The sequence below is a fragment of the Pristiophorus japonicus genome, chromosome 19 (genome assembly GCF_044704955.1).
Source record: "Pristiophorus japonicus isolate sPriJap1 chromosome 19, sPriJap1.hap1, whole genome shotgun sequence".
Lineage (NCBI taxonomy): Eukaryota > Metazoa > Chordata > Chondrichthyes > Pristiophoridae > Pristiophorus > Pristiophorus japonicus.
The window spans coordinates 81,996,531-82,012,573 of record NC_091995.1 but is presented as its reverse complement, the minus strand read 5'-3'; the positions used below and the strand labels follow the sequence as shown (position 1 = coordinate 82,012,573).

The window sequence follows — 16,043 nt, the reverse complement described above, 5'->3', positions numbered from 1 at the left end:
TTGCGATTTCTAAGATAGTCCGTTCTCCACCAGTTGCTCCTAAAAATCAGGCGCAAATCATGTGGAAACTTGGGTCCCATAAGAGGTGGCTGCAGAGACAGTGGATGCATTGGTTTTGATTTTCCAAAATTCCCTAGATTCCAGAACGGATTGGAAGGTAGCAAATGTAACACTGCTATTCATGAAAGGAGGGAGAGAGAAAACAGGGAACTACAGGCCAGTTAGCCTGACATCAGTCATGGGAAAATGCTGGAATCCATTGTTAAGGAAGTGGTATCAGGTACTTATATAGTCATAACATGATTAGGTGGACTCAACGTGGTTTTATGAAAGGGAAATCGTTTTTGACAAATTTATTAGAGGGTAGATAATGGGAAACCAATGAATGTAGTACATTTGGATTTCCAAAGGGCATTCAATAAGGTGCCACATAAAAGATTATTACACAAGATAAGGGCTCATGGGATTGGAGGTAATGTAATAGTATGGATAGAGGATTGATTAATGGACAGAAAACAGAGAGTAGGGATAAACGGGTCTTTTTCAGGTTGGCCGGCTGTAACTAGTGGGATCAGTGCTGTGGCCTCAGCTATTTACAATCTATATTAATGACCTAGATGAAGAGACGGAGTGTACATATCCAAGTTTGCTGATGATATCAAGCTATGTGGGACAGTAAGCTGTGAGGCGAACACAAAGGGATATAGATAGACAAAGTGAGTGGGCTGTAAGGTAGCAGATGGAGTATAATGTAAGGAAATGTCAGGTTATTCACTTTGTTAGAAAGAATAGAAAAACAGAATATTTTTTTACTGGTGAGAAACTTTTAAATGTTGGTATAAAGAGAGATTTGGACGTCCTTGTGCAAGAAACACAGAAAACTAGCATGCAGGTACAGCAAGCAATAAAGAAGGCAAATGGCATGTTGTCCTTTATTGCAAGCAGGTGGGAGAATAAGAGTAAGGAAGTCTTGGTGCAATTGTGCAGGGCCTTGGTGAGACCACACCTGGAGTACTGTGCAGTTTTGGTCTCCTTATCTAAGGAAGGATAATACTTACCTTGGAGGCGGTACAACGGAGGTTCACTACATTGATTCCTGAGATTGGGAGCGCGATAGTGATAGGGGATTCGATGGTGAGGGGAATAGATAGGCGTTTCTGCCGTCGCAACCGAGACTCCAGGATGGTATGTTGCCTCCCTGGTGCAAGGGTCAAGGATGTCTCGGAGCGGGTGCAGGACATTCTGAAATGGGAGGGAGAACAGCCAGTTGTCGTGGTGCACATTGGTACCAACGACATAGGTTAAAAAAAGGGATGAGGTCCTACGAAAAGAATTTAAGGAGCTAGGAGCTAAATTAAAAAGTAGGACCTCAAAAGTAGTAATCTCGGGATTGCTACCAGTGCCACGTGCTAGTCAGAGTAGGAATCGCAGGATAGCGCAGATGAATACGTGGCTTGAGCAGTGGTGCAGCAGGGAGGGATTCAAATTCCTGGGGCATTGGAACCGGTTCTGGGGGAGGTGAGACCAGTACAAACCGGACGGTCTGCACCTGGGCAGGACCGGAACCAATGTCCTAAGGGGAGTGTTTGCTAGTGCTGTTGGGGAGGAGTTAAACTAATATTGCAGGGGGATGGGAACCTATGCAGGGAGACAGAGGGAGACAAAAATGAGGCAAAAGCAAAAGACAGAAAGGAGATGAGGAAAAGTGGAGGGCAGAGAAACCCAAGGCAAAGAACAAAAAGGGCCACTGTACAGCAAAATTCTAAAAGGACAAAGGGTGTTAAAAAAGCAAGCCTGAAGGCTTTGTGTCTTAATGCAAGGAGTATCCACAATAAGGTGGATGAATTAACTGTGCAAATAGATGTTAACAAATATGATGTGATTGGGATTACAGAGACGTGGCTCCAGGATGATCAGGGCTGGGAACTCAACAGCCAGGGGTATTCAACATTCAGGAAGGATAGAATAAAAGGAAAAGGAGGTGGGGTAGCATTGCTGGTTAAAGAGGAGATTAATGCAATAGTTAGGAAAGACATTAGCTTGGATGATGTGGAATCTATATGGGTAGAGCTGCAGAACACCAAAGGGCAAAAAACGTTAGTAGGCGTTGTGTACAGACCTCCAAACAGTAATAGGGATGTTGGGGAGGGCATCAAACAGGAAATTAGGAGTGCATGCAATAAAGGTGCAGCAGTTATAATGGGTGACTTTAATATGCACATAGATTGGGCTAGCCAAACTGGAAGCAATACGGTGGAGGAGGATTTCCTGGAGTGCATAAGGGATGGTTTTCTAGACCAATATGTCGAGGAACCAACTAGGAGGGAGGCCATCTTAGACTGGGTGTTGTGTAATGAGAGAGGATTAATTAACAATCTCATTGCGTGAGGCACCTTGGGGAAGAGTGACCCTAATATGGTGGAATTCTGCATTAGGATGGAGAATGAAACAGTTAATTCAGAGACCATGGTCCAGAACTTAAAGAAGGGTAACTTTGAAGGTATGAGGCGTGAATTGGCTAAGATAGATTGGCGAATGATACTTAAGGGGTTGACTGTGGATGGGCAATGGCAGACATTTAGAGACCGCATGGATGAATTACAACAATTGTACATTCCTGTCTGGCGTAAAAATAAAAAAGGGAAGGTGGCTCAACCGTGGCTATCTAGGGAAATCAGGGATAGTATTAAAGCCAAGGAAGTGGCATACAAATTGGCCAGAAATAGCAGCGAACCTGGGGACTGGGAGAAATTTAGAACTCAGCAGAGGAGGACAAAGGGTTTGATTAGGTCAGGGAAAATGGAGTACGAGAAGAAGCTTGCAGGGAACATTAAGGCGGATTGCAAAAGTTTCTATAGGTATGTAAAGAGAAAAAGGTTAGTAAAGACAAACGTAGGTCCCCTGCAGTCAGAATCAGGGAAAGTCATAACGGGGAACAAAGAAATGGCAGACCAATTGAACAAGTACTTTGGTTCAGTATTCACTAAGGAGGACACAAACAACCTTTCGGATATAAAAGGGGTCAGAGGGTCTAGTAAGGAGGAGGAACTGAGGGAAATCTTTATTAGTCGGGAAATTGTGATGGGGAATTGATGGGATTGAAGGTCGATAAATCCCCAGGGCCTGATGGACTGCATCCCAGAGTACTTAAGGAGGTGGCCTTGGAAATAGCGGATGCATTGACAGTCATTTTCCAACATTCCATTGACTCTGGATCAGTTCCTATCGAGTGGAGGGTAGCCAATGTAACCCCACTTTTTAAAAAAGGAGGGAGAGAGAAAGCAGGGAATTATAAACCGGTCAGCCTGACATCAGTAGTGGGTAAAATGATGGAATCAATTATTAAGGATGTCATAGCAGCGCATTTGGAAAATGGTGACATGATAGGTCCAAGTCAGCATGGATTTGTGAAAGGGAGATCATGCTTGACAAATCTTCTGGAATTTTTTGAGGATGTTTCCAGTAAAGTGGACAAAGGAGAACCAGTTGATGTGGTATATTTGGACTTTCAGAAGGCTTTCGATAAGGTCCCACACAGGAGATTAATGTGCAAAGTTAAAGCACATGGGATTGGGGGTAGTGTGCTGACGTGGATTGAGAACTGGTTGTCAGACAGGAAGCAAAGAGTAGGAGTAAATGGGGACTTTTCAGAATGGCAGGCAGTGACTAGTGGGGTACCGCAAGGTTCTGTGCTGGGGCCCCAGCTGTTTACATTGTACGTTAATGATTTAGACGAGGGGATTAAATGTAGTATCTCCAAATTTGCGGATGACACTAAGTTGGGTGGCAGTGTGAGCTGTGAGGAGGATGCTATAAGGCTGCAGAGTGACTTGGATAGGTTAGGTGAGTGGGCAAATGCATGGCAGATGAAGTATAATGTGGATAAATGTGAGGTTATCCACTTTGGTGGTAAAAACAGAGAGACAGACTATTATCTGAATGGTGACAGATTAAGAAAAGGGAAGGTGCAACAAGACTTGGGTGTCATGGTACATCAGTCATTGAAGGTTGGCATGCAGGTACAGCAGGCGGTTAAGAAAGCAAATGGCATGTTGGCCTTCATAGCGAGGGGATTTGAGTACAGGGGCAGGGAGGTGTTGCTACAGTTGTACAGGGCCTTGGTGAGGCCACACCTGGAGTATTGTGTACAGTTTTGGTCTCCTAACTTGAGGAAGGACATTCTTGCTATTGAGGGAGTGCAGCAAAGATTCACCAGACTGATTCCCGCGATGGTGGGACTGACCTATCAAGAAAGACTGGATCAACTGGGCTTGTATTCACTGGAGTTCAGAAGAGTGAGAGGGGACCTCATAGAAACGTTTAAAATTCTGACGGGTTTGGACAGGTTGGATGCAGGAAGAATGTTCCCAATGTTGGGGAAGTCCAGAACCAGGGGTCACAGTCTAAGGATAAGGGGTAAGCCATTTAGGACCGAGATGAGGAGAAACTTCTTCACCCAGAGAGTGGTGAACCTGTGGAATTCTCTACCACAGAAAATAGTTGAGGCCAATTCACTAAATATATTCAAAAGGGAGTTAGATGAAGTCCTTACAACTCGGGGGATCAAGGGGTATGGCGAGAAAGCAGGAAGGGGGTACTGAAGTTTCATGTTCAGCCATGAACTCATTGAATGGCGGTGCAGGCTAGAAGGGCTGAATGGCCTACTCCTGCACCTATTTTCTATGTTTCTATGAGAGGGCTGTCTTATGATGAGAAATTGTGTAGAATGGGCCTATACTCTTTGGAGTTTAGAAGAATCAGAGGTGATCTCATTGAAACATACAAGATTCTGAAGGGGATTAACAGGGTAGCTGTTGAGAGGTTGTTTGCCCTGGCTGGAGAGTCTAGAACTAGGTGGGCACAGTCTCAGGATAAGGGGAATGCTATTTAAGACAGAGATGAGGAGGAATTTCTTCACTCAGAGGGTTGTGAATGATTGGAATTCTCTGCCCTCGAGGGATGTGGATGTCTCTGAATATATTCAAGGCAGAGATAGAGAGATTTTTAGAGTTGAAGGGAATCAAAGGATATGGAGATCAGACGGGAAAATGGCGTTGAGGTCAATGATAAGCCATGATCTTATTGAATGGCAGATCAGGCTCGATGGGCCATAGGGCCTACTCCCGCTCCTATTTCTTATGTTCTTATGTTGTGCACCAGACATCAACTGTTATTCTTGTAGACTTTTCTCTTTTGCTTTACAGAGAAGTGTCAGAAGGAGATAGACGAGGTGATCGGTTTTTTCTGTGCCCCGTCCATGGAGGATGAAAGCAATATGCTGTACGTCAACGCTGTTATTCATGAGGTTCAAAGACTTAGAGAAACATAGAAACATAGAAAATAGGTGCAAGAGTAGGCCATTCAGCCCTTCTAGCCTGCACCACCATTCAATGAGTTCATGGCTGAACATGCAACTTCAGTACCCCATTCCTGCTTTCTCACCATACCCCTTGATTCCCCTAGTAGTAAGGACTTCATCTAACTCCTTTTTGAATATATTTAGTGAATTGGCCTCAACTACTTTCTGTGGTAGAGAATTCCACAGGTTCACCACTCTCTGGGTGAAGAAATTCCTCCTCATCTCGGTCCTAAATGGCTTCCCCCTTATCCTTAGACTGTGTCCCCTGGTTCTGGACTTCCCCAACATTGGGAACATTCTTCCTGCATCTATCGTGTCTAAACCCGTCAGAATTTTAAACGTTTCTATGAGGTCCCCTCTCATTCTTCTGAACTCCAGTGAATACAAGCCCAGTTGATCCAGTCTTTCTTGATAGGTCAGTCCCGCCATCCCGGGAATCAGTCTGGTGAACCTTCGCTGCACGCCCTCAATAGCAAGAATGTCCTTCCTCAGGTTAGGAGACCAAAACTGTACACAGTACTCCAGGTGTGGCCTCACCAAGGCCCTGTACAACTGTAGCAACACCTCCCTGCCCCTGTACTCAAATCCCCTCGCTATGAAGGCCAACATGCCATTTGCTTTCTTAACCGCCTGCTGTACCTGCATGCCAACCTTCAATGACTGATGTACCATGACACCCAGGTCTCTTTGCACCTCCTCTTTTCCTAATCTGTCACCATTCAGATAATAGTCTGTCTCTCTGTTATTACCACCAAAGTGGATAACCTCACATTTATCCACATTATACTTCATCTGCCATGCATTTGCCCACTCACCTAACCTATCCAAGTCGCTCTGCAGCCTCATAGCATCCTCCTCGCAGCTCACACTGCCACCCAACTTAGTGTCATCCGCAAATTTGGAGATACTACATTTAATCCCCTCGTCTAAATCATTAATATACAGTGTAAACAGCTGGGGCCCCAGCACAGAACCTTGCGGTACCCCACTAGTCACTGCCTGCCATTCTGAAAAGTCCCCATTTACTCCTACTCTTTGCTTCCTGTCTGACAACCAGTTCTCAATCCATGTCAGCACACTACCCCCAATCCCATGTGCTTTAACTTTGCACATTAATCTCTTGTGTGGGACCTTGTCGAAAGCCTTCTGAAAGTCCAAATATACCACATCAACTGGTTCTCCCTTGTCCACTCTACTGGAAACGTCTTCAAAAAATTCCAGAAGATTTGTCAAGCATGATTTCCCTTTCACAAATCCATGCTGACTTGGACCTATCATAGCATCTCTTTCCAAATGCACTGCTATGAAATCCTTAATAATTGATTCCATCATTTTACCCACTACCGATGTCAGGCTGACCGGTCTATAATTCCCTGTTTTCTCTCTCCCTCCTTTTTTAAAAAGTGGGGTTACATTGGCTACCCTCCACTCCATAGGAACTGATCCAGAGTCAATGGAATGTTGGAAAATGACTATCAATGCATCCACTATTTCCAAGGCCACCTCCTTAAGTACTCTGGGATGCAGTCCATCAGGCCCTGGGGATTTATCGGCCTTCAATCCCATCAATTTTCCCAACACAATTTCCCGACTAATAAGGATTTCCCTCAGTTCCTCCTCCCTACTAGACCCTCCGACCCCTTTTATATCCGGAAGGTTGTTTGTGTCCTCCTCAGTGAATACTGAACCAAAGTACTTGTTCAATTGGTCCGCCATTTCTTTGTTCCCCGTTATGACTTTCCCTGATTCTGACTGCAGGGGACCTACGTTTGTCTTTACTAACCTTTTTCTCTTTACATATCTATAGAAACTTTTGCAATCCGTCTTACTGTTCCCTGCAAGCTTCTTCTCGTACTCCATTTTCCCTGCCCTAACCAAACCCTTTGTTCTCCTCTGCTGAGTTCTAAATTTCTCCCAGTCCCCGGGTTCGCTGCTATTTCTGGCCAATTTGTATGCCACTTCCTTGGCTTTAATACTATCCCTGATTTCCCTTGATAGCCACGGTTGAGCCACCTTCTCTTTTTTATTTTTACGCCAGACAGGAATGTACAATTATTGTAGTTCATCCATGCGGTCTCTAAATGTCTGCCATTGCCCATCCACAGTCAACCCCTTAAGTATCATTCGCCAATCTATCCTAGCCAATTCACGCCTCATACCTTCAAAGTTACCCTTCTTTAAGTTCTGGACCATGGTCTCTGAATTAACTGTTTCATTCTCCATCCTAATGCAGAATTCCACCATATTATGGTCACTCTTCCCCAAGGGGCCTCGCACAACGAGATTGCTAATTAATCCTCTCTCATTACACAACACCCAGTCTAAGATGGCCTCCCCCCTAGTTGGTTCCTCAACATATTGGTCTAAAAAATCGTCCCTTATGCACTCCAGGAAATCCTCCTCCACCGTATTGCTTCCAGTTTGGTTAACCCAATCTATGTGCATATTAAAGTCACCCATTATAACTGCTGCACCTTTATTGCACGCACCCCTAATTTCATGTTTGATGCCCTCCCCAACATCACTACTACTGTTTGGAGGTCTGTACACAACTCCCACTAACGTTTTTTGCCCTTTGGTATTCTGCAGCTCTACCCATATAGATTCCACATCATCCAAGCTAATGTCCTTCCGAACTATTGCCTTAATTTCTCCTTAACCAGCAATGCTACCCCACCTCCTTTTCCTTTTATTCTATCCTTCCTGAATGTTGAATACCCCTGGATGTTGAGTTCCCAGCCCTGATCATCCTGGAGCCACGTCTCTGTAATCCCAATCACATCATATTTGTTAACATCTATTTGCACAGCTAATTCATCCACCTTATTGCGGATACTCCTTGCATTAAGACACAAAGCCTTCAGGCTTGTTTTTTTAACACCCTTTGTCCTTTTAGAATTTTGCTGTACAGTGGCCCTTTTTGTTCTTTGCCTTGGGTTTCTCTGCCCTCCACTTTTCCTCATCTCCTTTCTGTCTTTTGCTTTTGCCTCCTTTTGGGAACGGAGAACCTCTTGCCATAGGCCACACAACAATACAAGACACGAGCTTTAGGGGATACACAATCAAAAAGGTGACTCATTTTCTATCAGAGCGTGTTTCTATTTTCCCTAATTGCAATTTGCCTCTGGCCCTCTCAGAGCCTCCGTTCATCCCTTATCTGAGCAAACTGCCACTGGTAGGTTCCTTGAAGCTGCCACCGCAATCAATGAATGGCCAAAGTACACACAGACAGCATTAGGTAACAACTCCTTCCGTTCCTCAGGTCAAACATTAACTGTGAAGACAGAACTGTCCAATTAATTCCACTTCCGCCACCGTGACTCCCGCCACCGCGACTCCCGCCACCGCGACTCCCCCCACCCCCACTCCGCCCCCCAGCTCTTTCCCCATTGCCCTGCACATTTTTCATTTTCACATTTTCAAGTATTTATCCAGTTCCCTTTTGAAGGCTACTATTGAATCTGCTTCCGCCACCCTTTCAGGCAGCGCATTCCAGATCATAACGACTCGCTGCGTTAAAAAAAAACTCCTCCTCTCCCCTCTGGATCTTTTGAGAATTAGCTTAAATCTGTGTCCTCTGGTTACCCACCCAATTGCCAGTAGAAACACTTTCACCCTATCTGCTGTATCAAAAGCTTCATAATTTTGAACACCTCCATGTAATCTTCCCTTAACCTTCTCTGTTCTAAGGAAACATAGAAAATAGGTGCAGGAGTAGGCCATTCGGCCCTTCGAGCCTGCACCACCATTCAATATGATCATGGCTGATCATGCAACTTCAGTACCCCATTCCTGCTTTCTCTCCATTCCCCTTGATCCCTTTAGCCGTAAGGGCCACATGTAACTCCCTTTTGAATATATCTAACAAACTGGCCTCAACAACTTTCTGTGGTAGAGAATTCCACATGCTCACAACTCTGAGTGAAGAAGTTTCTCCTCATCTCGGTCCTAAATGGCTTACCCCTTATCCTTAGTCTGTGACCCCTGGTTCTGGACTTCCCTAACATCGGGAACATTCTTCCTGCATCTAACCTGTCCAATCCCATCAGAATTTTACATATTTTTATGAGATCCCCTCTCATTCTTCTAAATTCCACTGAATATAGCCTAGTCGATTCAGTCTTTCTTCATATGTCAGTCCTGTCATCCTGGGAATCAGTCTAGTGAACCTTCGCTGCGCTCCCTCCATAGCAAGAATGTCCTTCCTCAGATTAGGAGCCCAAAATTGTACACAATATTCAAGGTGTGACCTCACCAAGGCCCTGTACAACTGTAGTAAGACCTCCCTGCTCCTATACTCAAATCCCCTCGCTATGAAGGCCAACATGCCATTTGCATTCTTCACCGCCTGCTGTACCTGCATGCCAACTTTCAATGACTGATGTACCATGACACCCAGGTCTCGTTGCACCTCCCATTTTACTAATCTGTCACCATTCAGATAATAATCTGCCTTCCTGTTTTTACCACCAAAGTGAGTAACCTCACATTTATCTATATTATACCGCATCTGCCATGTATTTGCCCACTCACCTAACCTGTCCAAGTCACCCTACAGCCTCTTAACATCCTCCTCATAGCTCACACTGCCACCTAGCTTAGTGTCATCTGCAAACTTGGAGATATTACATTCAATTCCTTCATCTAAATCATTAATGTATGTTGTAAATAGCTGGAGTCCCAGCACTGAACCTTGCGGGACCCTACTAGTCACTGCCTGCCATTCTGAAAGGGACCCATTTATTCCTACTCTTTGCTTCCTGTCTGCCAACCAGTTCTCTATTCACATCAGTACATTACCCCCAATACCATGTGCTTTAATTTTGCGCACTAATCTCTTGTGTGGGACCTTGTCAAAAGCCTTTTGAAAGTCTAAATACACCATATCCATTGGCTCCCCCTTGTCCACTCTACTAGTTACATCCTCAAAAAATTCTAGAAGATTTGTCAAGCATGATTTCCCTTTCATAAATCCATGCTGACTTGGACCGATCCTGTCACTGCTTTCCAAATGCGCTGCTATTACATCTTTAATAAATTGAATCCAACATTTTCCCCACCACCGATGTCAGGCTGATTCCCTGTTTTCTCTCTCCCTCCTTTTTATAAAACGTGGGGTTACATTAACTACTGTCCAGTCCAAAGGAATTGATCCAGAGTCTATAGAATGTTGGAAAATGACCACCAATGCATCCACTATTTCTAGGGCCGCTTCCTTAAGTACTCTGGGATGCAGACTATCAGGCTCTGGGGATTTATCGGCCTTCAATCCCATCAATTTCCCTAACACAATTTGCTGATTAATAAGGATTTCCTTTAGTTCCTCCTTCTCACTAGACCGTCGGTTCCCTAGTATTTCCGGCAGGTTATTTGTGTCTTCCTTAGTGAAGACAGAACCAAAGTATTTGTTCAATTGGTCTTCCATTTCTTTGTTCCCCATTATAAATTCACCTGATTCTGACTGTAAGGGACCTACATTTGTCTTCACTAATCTTTTTCTCTTCGCGTATCTGTAGAAGATTTTGCAGTCAGTTTTTATGTTCCATGCAAGCTTACTCTCATATTTTATTTCCTCCCTCCTAATTAAACCCTTTATCCTCCTCTGCTGAATTCAAAATTTCTCCCAGTCCTCAGGTTTGCTGCTTTTTTTGGCCAATTTATATGCCTCTTCCTTGGATTGAACACTATCCCTAATTTCCCTTGTAAACCACGGTTGAGCCACCTTCCCCGTTTTATTTTTACGCCAGACAGGGATGTACAATTGTTGAAGTTCATCCATGTGATCTTTAAATGTCTGCCATTGCCTATTCATCATCAACCCTTTAAGTATCATTCGCCAGTCTATCCTAGCCAATTCACATCTCATATAGTTGAAGTTACCTTTCTTTAAGTTTAAGACTCTAGTCTCTGAATTAATTGTGTTACTCTCCATTTTAATGAAGAATTCTATCATATTATTGTCACTCTTCCCCAAGGGGCCTCGCACAACAAGATTGCTAATGAATCCTCTCTCATTACACCACACCCAGTCTAGGATGGCCAACTCTCTAGTTTGTTCCTTGACATATTGGTCGAGAAAACCATCCCTTATACACTCCAGGAAATCCTCCTCCACTGCATTGCTACCAGTTTGTTTAGCCCAATCTATATGTAAATTAAAGTCACCCATGATAACTGCTGTACCTTTATTGCACGCATCCCTAATTTCCTGTTTGATGCCATCCCCAACCTCACTATGACTGTTTGGTGGTCTGTACACAACTCCCACTAGCGTTTTCTGCCCGTTGGTGTTCCCTCAGCTCTACCCATACAGATTCCACCTCATCCACGCTAATGTCCTTCCTTACTATTGCGTTAATCTCCTCTTTAACCAGCAACGCTACCCCACCTCCTTTTCCTTTCAGTCTATCTTTCCTGAATATTGTATACCCTTGGATAACAATCTCAGCTTCTCTAGTCTCTCCACATAAGTGAAGTCCCACATCCCTAATATCATCCTGTGCACCCTCTCCAAGGTCTTGACATCCTTCCTAAAGTGTGGTGCCCAGAATTGGACACACTACTCCAGCTGGGGCCTAACCAGTGATTTATAAAGGTTTGGAATAACATTTCTGATTTTGTCCTCTATGTCTTTATTTATAAAGCCTTAACAACCTTATCAACTTGTCCTGCGACCATCAAAGATTTGTGTTTGTAAACCCCAGCTCTCTCTGTTCCTCACCCCCTTAAAGTTTTACCATATAGTTTATTTTGCCTCTCCTCATTCTTCCTTCCAAAATGAAATACTTCACATTTCTCTGCATTAACTTGCATCTGCCATGTCTGGGCATTTCTCCAGGCTATATCCTCCTGAAGTCTGTAACCGTTTATTACATTTGTGTCATCTGCAATCTTTGAGATTTTGCCTCCTATAGCAGGTCATTAATATGTATCAAAAAGAGCAGTGGTCCTAATACTGACCCCTGGAGGACACACTGCACATTTCCCTCCAGTCTGAAAAACAACCTTTCACCAAAACTCTCCGCTTTCTGTCGCTTGGCCAATTTTGTAGCCATTCCTTTAATCCCATGAGCTTTAATTTTGCTAACAGGTCTATTACGCCGCACTTAATCAAACGTCTCTTGAAAGTCCTTATACACAGCTTCCACCTTCATCAACCCTCTCCATTATTTCATCAAACAACTTAATCACGTTAGTCACACACAATTTGCCTTTGATAAATCCATGTTGGCTGTTGTTTATCAGCCCATGTTCATCCAAGTGAAATTCATTTTATCCTAGTTTATGGCCTCTAGAAGTTTCCCCAGCACTAACATTTGGATGAATGGCCTATAGTTATTGGTTTTATTTCTCTCCACAAGCTTTTAATCTACATCCAATCTTAGTTCCTTGAGAAACCGACAACTCCTTGGCCCCATTGCCACTAAACCGCTGACCAGCCATCTTCCCTTCCTGGCCCTCATGTTATTGATAATATAAATGTTTCTTCCCCTCAGCTACTGTACCCCTCCCTTTGACTGGCAGTGTCAGCTGTGGCTCAGTGTCAGAAGGTTGTGGGTTCAAGTCCTACTCCAGGGACCTGAGTATAAAAAATCTAAGCTGACTCTCCAGTGCAGTGCTGAGACGGTGCCGTCTTCTGGATGAGATGTTAAACCGAGGCCCCATCTGCCCTCTCAGGTGGACCTAAAAGATTCCATGGCACTATTTTGAAGAAGAGCGGGGAGTTATCTCCGGTGTCCTGGGCCAATATTTATCCCACAATCAACATATTAAAAAAACAGAATATCTGATCATTATCACATTTCTGTTTGTGGAAGCTTGCTTGAGTGCAAATTGGTTGCCGTGTTTCCCACATTACAAAAGTGACTACACTTCAAATGTACTTCATTGACTGTAAAGCACTTTGAGATGTCTGGTGGTCATGAAAGATGTTGTATAAATGCAAGTTTTTCTTTCTTTCAAAACCACCATCATCACCCCCTCCTGTGCTCCATTTGATAACATCAGATGGACCAGTTTTTTTATTTTAATTTTAAGAAGTGCCTGTACCTCCAGGCTGGGAGTGGGACAAATTCCAATTCCAGCTTTTCTGCCTTTCCATCAATAGCGATGTAATCAATAGTAAGAGATGGTGAGCTGTAACCCATTGCATTGTGTAACTCTATGCGCCAATTTTGTTCTGCTTTTCCAGGGCACGTTTGTTATTCTAAACATGATGTCAGTTTTGTCTGAGGAGGCACAATGGAAGGACCCAAAACAGTTTAATCCAGAGAATTTCCTGACTGAAAATGGGGAATTCTTTAAACCAGATGCATTAATTCCTTTTTCAATAGGTGAGTTGGCACTTCAAGCTGCCAAGATTTGTGTTTACAACCAGTTCTACATTAAGTTAATCTTCACCCTAACAACCAGCAGGAGTGCTATCCAACGCAACTCATGCTTTATTCTTCCTGAAGGTACATCAGGGGCGGGGGGTTGGGGGGAGAGAAGACCTCTGCTAACTGCAGGTCTCTGACGTTATTTCTCCTTTCTTTCTGGAAATCTCTGAAATCATCCAAAACTCTGCTGCCCATATCCTAACTCGCACCAAGTCCCGTTCGCCCATCACCCCCTGTGCTCCCTGATCTACATTGGCTTCCGGTCCGGCAATGCCTCGAATTTAAAATTCTCATCCTTCTGTTCAAATCCCTCCATGGCTTCGCCCCTCCCTATCTCTGTGTCCTCCTCCAGCCCCACAACCCCCAAATATCTCTGCACTCCTCCAATTCTAGCCTCTCGCGATTCTTCATGGCTCCACCATTGGCAGCATTGCCTTTCGCTGTCTGGGCCCAAAGCTCTGGAATTCCCTCCCTAAACCTCTCTCTCCTCTTTGAAACGCGAATAAAACTTACCTCTTTGACCAATCTTTTGGTCACCTGTCCTAGTATCTCCTTATGTTGTTCGGTATCAGATTCTATCTGATAATGCTCCTGTCAATCGCCTTGGGACATTTTACAACGTTGAAGGCGGTATATAAATGCAATTCATTGTTGTTGTTGGAGGCCAACTAGGAGAGCATTGGGATAGTCGCGTCTAGAGGTACGGATGAGGGTTTCAGCCGCAGGTGAGCTGAGACGGGGCGGAGAGGGGCGATGTTGCGGAGGTGGAAGAAGGTGGACTTGATGATGGAGAGGATACATGGTGAGAAGCTCAGCTCAGGGTCGAGTCAGATGCCACGGTTGCGACTATCAATAGCGCAATGCCTAAAGAACATTTTACTATCTGATAGCAACATGATTCGTAATGTAGCCTGAACATTTGGACCACTCTGAATTGGTTCAGGCGAGGTCTAATTTCATCTCCACTCATTAACGTGTCAAACGTTGCGTTGAATGTTCTAGGTCTGCGAGCGTGCCCGGGAGAAAAACTAGCCAGGATGGAGCTCTTCCTGTTCTTCACTTCTCTCCTCCAGAACTTTGAGTTCTACTGGCCCGAGAAGACCTCTTCTCCCATCCTGCAAGGTGAATACAAAATTACGCAATCGCCGCAGCCATACAGGATGGGGATCAGATGCAGAAAGGATGAACTGTGACCTCAGAGTCACTTGATGGTGGCGGATGGTGGAGTTTGCTTCAGAGGATTATGGAATGTGCTTGATTGGGATAGTCGAGTGCTTTACAAGAGGATTTGAGTATAAGAGTAAAGGGGCCTGAAATTCAGTACCGCTGGAAAGCTGATGCTTCCCCCACCTTTTTGTGGCCATTAGGGCCAAAATTTTTTCGTGGCTGGGCCACCCCACATTCAGCTCCAAAAGTGAACAAATGGGTACCAACGCTAAGGAACCCTTCCAAAGTGGATTTTTCAGCAGTGTGGCTGTCTTAATTTGAATATTATCACCACTGAGAAATTCAGCATGTAGGTAAGGGTTTCTAACACGCCAGCTGGTCCCTGGACCTTTTTAAAGGCCGGGGTTTGCAGCAAGGCCCTGAGGGGTGGAAGGAGATTGGAAGGATGGCAGGTGTAAGAGGTGCAAGGAGAGCCAACAGGTTCACTGATATAGAGCTGGAGGCGGTGTGGAGGACAGAAGAAGAATACTGTTTCCTGATGTGGGGAGACCTGGCAGAGATTGCAGGGGAGGTGTCAGGCACCTCCCAGGAGGGTGCAGGCCAGTCTGCACCCGGCCCTTCCAGGGTGGTGATGGGTCGACGTCTCTTAGCTCTGGGGTGACGGGGATCCTCCTCCTCAGGTAGTACTGCTGGCTCGATCTCCAGCGGCTGTCCCCTCATGATGGCCAGGTTGTACAGTATGCAGCAGACCACAATGATTATGGAGACCCGTTGAGGAGAGTACTGCAAGGTGCCACCAGAGCGGTCCAGGCACCGGAACCTCTGCGTAAGGATGCCTATGCACTGCTCGATGATGCACCTGGTGGCACAATGAGCATCATTGTATGCATGCTCTGGCGATGTCCTGGGGTTCCGCAGTGGAGTGAACAACCAAGTGGACAGGGGATATCCCTTGTCCCCAAGCAGCCAACTGCAATCCTGGTTCGGGCCGGTGAAGACGGCAGACACACTGGTCTGGCGCAGAATGAACGAATCATGGCTGCCGCCTCCCTTGTCCGCTGCCTGCCTGTCTGCACGGTGCTGCCGGTGATGCCTTCTCCTGCGTGCCATCCTGCTTATGACCAGGTGTCGCCCTCCCA

At 45.0% G+C, this 16,043-nt stretch overlaps 1 protein-coding gene across 1 annotated transcript in view; it reads left to right on the top strand.

The window, feature by feature from the left end:
* LOC139230506 (cytochrome P450 2J2-like) overlaps positions 1–14,976 on the top strand; it is a 32,105-nt gene extending 17,129 nt beyond the window's left edge. The window contains exons 7-10 of the mRNA XM_070862333.1: positions 5,205–5,314; positions 8,352–8,429; positions 13,551–13,692; positions 14,740–14,976. Coding sequence (XP_070718434.1) covers positions 5,205–5,314; positions 8,352–8,429; positions 13,551–13,692; positions 14,740–14,930 — 521 coding nt within the window. The 3' untranslated portion in view covers positions 14,931–14,976. The remainder of the gene's footprint in view (positions 1–5,204; positions 5,315–8,351; positions 8,430–13,550; positions 13,693–14,739) is intronic.
* Positions 14,977–16,043: the final 1,067 nt, after the last annotated feature.